This window comes from Olea europaea, unplaced genomic scaffold (assembly GCF_002742605.1).
Source record: "Olea europaea var. sylvestris unplaced genomic scaffold, O_europaea_v1 scaffold126, whole genome shotgun sequence".
Lineage (NCBI taxonomy): Eukaryota > Viridiplantae > Streptophyta > Magnoliopsida > Lamiales > Oleaceae > Olea > Olea europaea.
Window position 1 is genome coordinate 833,159 of NW_019230046.1, and position 6,662 is coordinate 839,820.

Below are 6,662 nucleotides of genomic sequence, written 5' to 3' on the forward strand. Positions count from 1 at the left end.
TTCTAAGAGGTCATCTAGCAGAACTAATATTATGGATAACGTGTAGCTTACATACCAAGACTTTGACAACATAAATTAAACAGCACACAGTGTTAAGTTCTTGTTTCATTTTGATTTTTTCAAAATTATTTTTCTTTAAACTCATTTTCAATCACATTTTCCCAATAAAATAATTTTGTATAGAGATTCATAAGTATTACTACTTTTAACCTCATTCTCAATGTATAAATACATATTAAAAGCTGTCCTTGTAGTATCTATTTTTATGTCAATCATTGTAAGGTCTTTAACTTGTCAACAAGTAGTGTGTAGCAGGTAGGAGTAGTTATTTTGAAGTATGGTAGAAGTCTTTTGTGAAATATATGTATTGCAGTCATGGGTATCTATGTATTGATCTTTTTTACCAGAAAATCTTTCTTTCTCTTCCTTTTTGGGTCATATATATATAAGCAAGGTAAGAAGCCCAAAGAAATGATAAAAAAAATTCAGCTTAATTGTTCAAACATGCACTGAGTTTTGAACTTTTTTCTGTCATTAAGAAGCTCATGGAGTTGGCTGAGGGGACCTACTTCACAATAATCTTAAAGCATAGCACCATAAAAATGCTATAACATCAAATTCATGCAATAGTATATATCCTCAAAATTGATATTCAAACAAGATTTCAGTATTTGTTTGATTTTGATTGTTCCAAGTAAAGAAATTACTCTAAATGGGGTGTCAGCAGGAATAAATCCCTTATTTTTTGATCATATACATATGTGTTTTGCATCAGAACATGATTTTTAGGCCTTGAAAAACTATGCATGTCAATGAAGTTGACACCAAAACAACTTCTGATGCCAAGCAAGAACCCTAAATAGCTGCATATAAAATTGTTTATATATATATATATATATATATATAGCATCAATATCTAGTACTTCAGCCTTTTCGCTGCTCATGAAACTGTTATAAAATGAGGTACAGTAGCTAGGCTAAATGTTTCGATGATATCAATTTTGGAATCCTTTTCAAGTCAATGGACATTAATGTAGTTTTCTAATAACATTTTGATCACCATCTTAAATGAAAATTTGCATATTAATCAATTATGCGTAATTCTCATTTTACTTTGGTTCTTGAGTGCATCCATTTTAGTCTTAATAAGCACAGCTTTTCTTTATTTTTTTTCTCAAATTTTAATTAAGATGGCAAGGAGAGAAATAAAATCAGTAAACTATTAATTCACTACTAATTAAAAATCAGCTTTTAACCTACGGATAGTAATTAGAAACGGATTATTCGTTGGTAAAAGTATTAGACTTTTAACTACGAAAATCACAAACGAAATTTCCGTTGGTAAAAGTGGTAACTCTTTACTAACGGATATTTCGTGCCTATTGTTATTGTTTAATATGGCCCTATTTAAGTTCCATTATTTTCTCATTAAAATGAAAAATATAACCATTATCCATCACATCAAACCACCATATTTGACTTTTTATCTCTTGTATAGGGTCCATAACGACTATATTTTTCATTCTCATTTTCACAATAACGTGGCTCAAACGGGGACTATATGTATTATTTACCAACAGTTTTTCCTTATGTGACATAATTGAACATTTTTTTCTCTAAAAACTGTATCAACCTTTCATCTATGGATTTTCCGTAAGTAAAGAGTAGTTTATATTACCAACGGAATTTCCGTTGCTAATATTAAATAATTTCAAAGGAATTCTTATCCCACATCGAAAGTTTACAACAAAGTTTTTAGACATACCATCTATAAATTTGTGGTCCGATACGTAGTTAAAAATTTTTTTTGATCTTTCAACTAAGTTAGCTAAAAGTTGGAAAATTATAATTATTAAATAAATAAATAATAACAACAATATATATATATATATATATATTTTACCACGCCTCATCCCTATGCGGTTATTTACAACTCATATTTTTATCAATTGTAATGATAGACATTTATCAACGGAAAATCGGTTGGTAATGGTTACATTTTTACCATTCGTTGGTAAAATGTTTACTCTTTACCTAAAATGCAATCTGTTGATAACTATCAACGAACTCCAAATTCACAACGAATTTGTGGTTGCTAATATTCCGTTGGTAAATAGTAATAACAACTGGTATCGTGGTTTCAAGAGTGAAAAATCTGTGCTTGAAGCCATGGTTTTTGTAGTGATTGTAAGGATTAAGAAGTGTAAATCATAGTATTAAGTAAATGATAGTCAACTCAATGTGTGTATATAAGTAATAAAATTTTTGCATCAGCATATAGAAATCGATGTAGACACATAGAAAATCCGGAGAAAACTATAATAAAGCCTTAGTACATTCATGGAAGGTTCAGACTAGTAAAGCTTACATTACTTGAATAGGATAAACCACGCGTTGATATTGACCTTAAGTATAGGCGTACCATGGTTCCTATATGTTTGAAGAACTGCAAGAAACAATAAGAAGAAATACATTATCGTTTGTCCAGACTCAAAATTTAAATGACTAAATTGTAATGGATTTACCGTTTAATGAACTTATGCAGATCGAAAAAGGCTCATAAGCTCGACTCTAAGCTGAAATCCCAATTTTCAGCAGCATTTGGTGAAGAATTGCAGTTTGAATTAGAATCTTGCACAATAATGAAGTTTTCTTGGAAGCCAAAAACAGAAGAAGGCTTTAACTTTCTTTTGATGACAATGGATTCCTCAATCATATTCTTAGCTACAAATTCATTAGCAGCCACCTTTAAGCAGGAAATGTTGTGACTATTAGAATTATCTGATATCTTACTAATTTCAATCTCATTCCAAGGCCTTGTTTGATTTTGAATGGAGGGGCTGAAATTGGAAAGTTTCTTGGCTTCATTGAGCCATTTGATTGACATTTTTTCTCTCGTTCTTTCCCTTGCTCTTGCTCTTGCTCTTGCTCTTGCTCTTGCCTTCGCCCTAGACTCTCTTGCAAGATTCATTGCAGCCTGTTTATCATCCATCAATGATTTCCTCTTACAATCCATCAGCAATGATTCCCCATTTTCAGCATCTTCAGAATTAGCTGCTGAACCTACCTTGCCTTCTCCATTGTTTATCTTAACCTGCAGATCTTCAATAGCTATTTTCGTTGCAGGTACCATGGGAGCATTGGCCACGAAATGATGCCCAGAAACCAGATTCTGGGGGTGTTGCAGAAAAAAATCAGCGTTATTTAGACCAATAAAAGAAGAGAAAAGATGGTGAAATCTGTGGAAAAAGGTTTGTAATTTTGCTGGAAGAAAACATTTTGGGGGAAAGATTGGAATAGTAAAGCCTATTCTTGAGAGGATATATTTCTGGAATCTATACGGGAATTGAGGATTTATTTCGTAGAGAAATAAAGGATTTTTGAAAAATCTAAGTGTCCAGCAAAAAGATCTAACAGGAGTGAGAAAGATCTACATTCACTTGGGCATGTTGAAGAAGATATAAATGAGATTGGGGAAAAGGTGGATTACTTGTTTTATCCAGTGGCAACATTGGTTGCTTGCTTTTTTCCTCTTTACCTTTCTAGATGATCGTATTTTTAGTTCGTATTTGACAATATAATAAATAAGATTATAATTTTCTTTCACTTTTGAACAATATTAAATAAGAAACAAATTCTTAATATTATCGTTACTAATATGGTGCCCTAATAGATAAAGTATCAAACAGTCATAAAACCCCATTTCTTAGGAGGGTGCTACATGTACCAACCTGTACCACAGACTTAGAGAATGCTGAGTGGTAGGATTTTATTGTACTTTAAACAAAAAATAGATTTAAAATAACCAATTATATCTCATCATTTGTTAAGCTCCCTAACATTACAATTTGTACAAACAACTTTAGAATTTGTTTGGTAGTAATTATGAGAATTGATTTTTGACGTTAAATATAAAGATATCCCATCCATAAAAAAAGAAGTAAAAAATGACGGTTGAAATAATGATATAGCTGTCAAAAAATTGATTTTTTTGTGTGAAAAATTAATACCAAACATGTATTTACTCTTTTAGAAATTAACATACAAACAGTGGCTACATACACATCTTTATGGCCAATTCCAGTTGGATTCATTACAAGATACTATTCCAAGAATAAGAATAGTGAAAATAAGTGTGTGACTGTGTGTAACCATTTAGATTTTCCAAAAGCCGTGAGCCTTATGTGGGGGTGTGGACTGTACCTTGCTTGATTATTCAAACAATTTGTAGGAGGCTAAATCGTACCTTTGTCTATAAACCTACAGAATAGACAAATTTTACTGCATTCTGACTGGCCTCATTGTCTCGTCCCCTTCAGTTATGTTCGTACTGTAATCAATTCATCGCAATCAGCTTATTTTATGGTGGAATTACTTTTTTTTCTTCTTCTCCTCCTACAAGGAGTTTAATTTTATGTCTCAAAAATTGAACCCCCACACTGCATCTGTCAGAGATAACCTCACTCCTATCCTTTACACCACTTGTCTATGCCCCGAGGGCTCCTCTGGCTGCTTATTTGCTTATATGCGTGCAGCCTATTATGGTTTGTAACCTTTTCTTCCTTCCAAGGTTTTTGGAGTTAAAATGGGAATAATTATGGTTTGTACTTTCTTCTGCTTGAAAAAACTTAGCGGCATTTGATTTGCCATTTTTCAGCCCTTTTTTGTTTTTAATTTTCGAAAACGCTAAAAACGCATTTGGTCACTTATTTTCGAAAAATTTCCGAAACAAGGAAAAATTTATAATTGAAAACAAAAAAAGATTTTTTTCTCATTTTGAATATTTTCAGTTAAAAACTCAAAATGCTTAAAACACTCAAAACATGCCGTTTTCCCCATTCTTTTATTTTATTTTTTTTATTTTTTTTAGGGATGCTCAATAGTACTTTTAAAATAGTAAATTCATTAAATTTAAAAAATATATATTATCTAGTATTATATTAGCATAAAATTATTATATTTTACTAAATAATCAAATTAATTGAATAAATATCATAAAACAATTTGTAAACATTTATTATTCATTATTTTATTTTTGTAGCAAAAAAAAAAATGTAAATTCACCAAGTTTAAAATATATATTATTTGGTAATATATTAACATAAAATTATCATGTTTTACTAAATAATCAAATTAATTGAATAAATATCATAAAACAATTTCTAAACATTTATTATTCATTATTTTATTTTTGTAGCAAAATAATATTAAATTCACGAAGTTTAAAATATATATTATTTGGTAATATATTAACAAAAAATTATTATGTTTTACTACATAACCAAATTATTTGAATAAATGTCATAAAACAATTTTAAAATTTTTTAAACCAAACGTATTTTCTAATTTTCTGTTATGAGAAACCATTTTTCAAAATGAAAAATCAATCACGTTTTTTGTGATTCGAAAATAGCCTCTCAAAATAGAAAATGGAAACGCAAACCAAACTCACCCTTAATTTCTGAAGAGTACCTTAAAAGTAGTTTCCATGCCCTAATCTTTCTACTACAATTCACAATCTTATTGTGTATAAACCCCATTACGCCTCCTTCAACGAGGCTCTAAACATTGACAAGTGGCAGCCACACAGCAAGAGAATTTAGGCCAGCGCTTCACATTATTCTGTACATGTGGCAGTTTGGCCGAACCTCTTATTAATTGAACCCTATAGGGGATTGAGCCCTCATGGATGAGGTGAGGTAGGTAGAAGCATCCTAAGAAATATCTTCATACAAGATCTTGTAGCAAGTGGATGGTGTGACAACTCATTAAATAGACGGTTCTATTCAATCAATAAGTCAGGTCTATTATTTCATGTCAAGCTTAAGGATGCATATATATGGTTATAACATTAAATGCACTTAAGCCTAGGTTTGATTGATTGATGCCTATGATAAAAGGCCACAGTAGTTAAGATGAGGCTACATGTTTTTTCATCCAACGGTCCTTGCTCATCCTCTTCTACTATAAAAATTCACACTTAGCATCTTTTCAAGATAATAAAAGTTTAGATTCTCAAATTATAAGTTTACCATATCACTATTTTATTCATTATTTCCAAAATTGAGAGCTTACATCCAGAGCCCTCCCACACTTATATGTCTACTTATCCTACTGACTTGACCTTTAGAGTACGCAAGGCTAACTCCAGTACCCCCACTGAAGGAGGTTACCTATGTTTGGCTAATGATTTTCCTAGAGTGCAGGAACACGGCTTATGTGAACATGAAAGATCTAAAAATTTGTTGGCCACATTGAATGTACATTTTCAGAGGTCAACAAACCCTAAACTTATTCTTGTTTGTAATGGATGGATAAGGGAAATAAAATTATTTTCTATAGTTTTGGAAATTGAAAGAAATCCCAAATATCTTGACCCTAATAAACGAAGGTGCTTGCTTAATAATTTAAATGAAATCCAGGATCTGAAATTAGTGTCTTGTTTCTCTTTTTCTGTCATGAAATTTCATTTAGCTATAGTTTTTACTGATGAAATATTGATATCTGCAACAAAAATGTCTGTAGTCGATGAATATTTTCCGTGTTACATAATCTTCAAATGCTCTTTACTCCAACAATCATCTTTTTCATAATATAATAAATATCATCTTCAAGAAAACGAAAAATAAAGAATATTTTTTGACTACATGTCCAATAGTAAT

At 30.8% G+C, this 6,662-nt stretch overlaps 1 protein-coding gene across 1 annotated transcript in view; it reads right to left on the minus strand.

The window, feature by feature from the left end:
• Nucleotides 1-2,531: 2,531 nt before the first annotated feature.
• Nucleotides 2,532-6,662, minus strand: part of LOC111374557 — a 9,627-nt gene continuing 5,496 nt past the window's right edge. Inside the window, exon 3 of the mRNA XM_022997236.1 lies at nt 2,532-3,172. Within this exon, the coding sequence (XP_022853004.1) occupies nt 2,558-3,172 (615 nt within the window). The 3' untranslated portion in view covers nt 2,532-2,557. The remainder of the gene's footprint in view (nt 3,173-6,662) is intronic.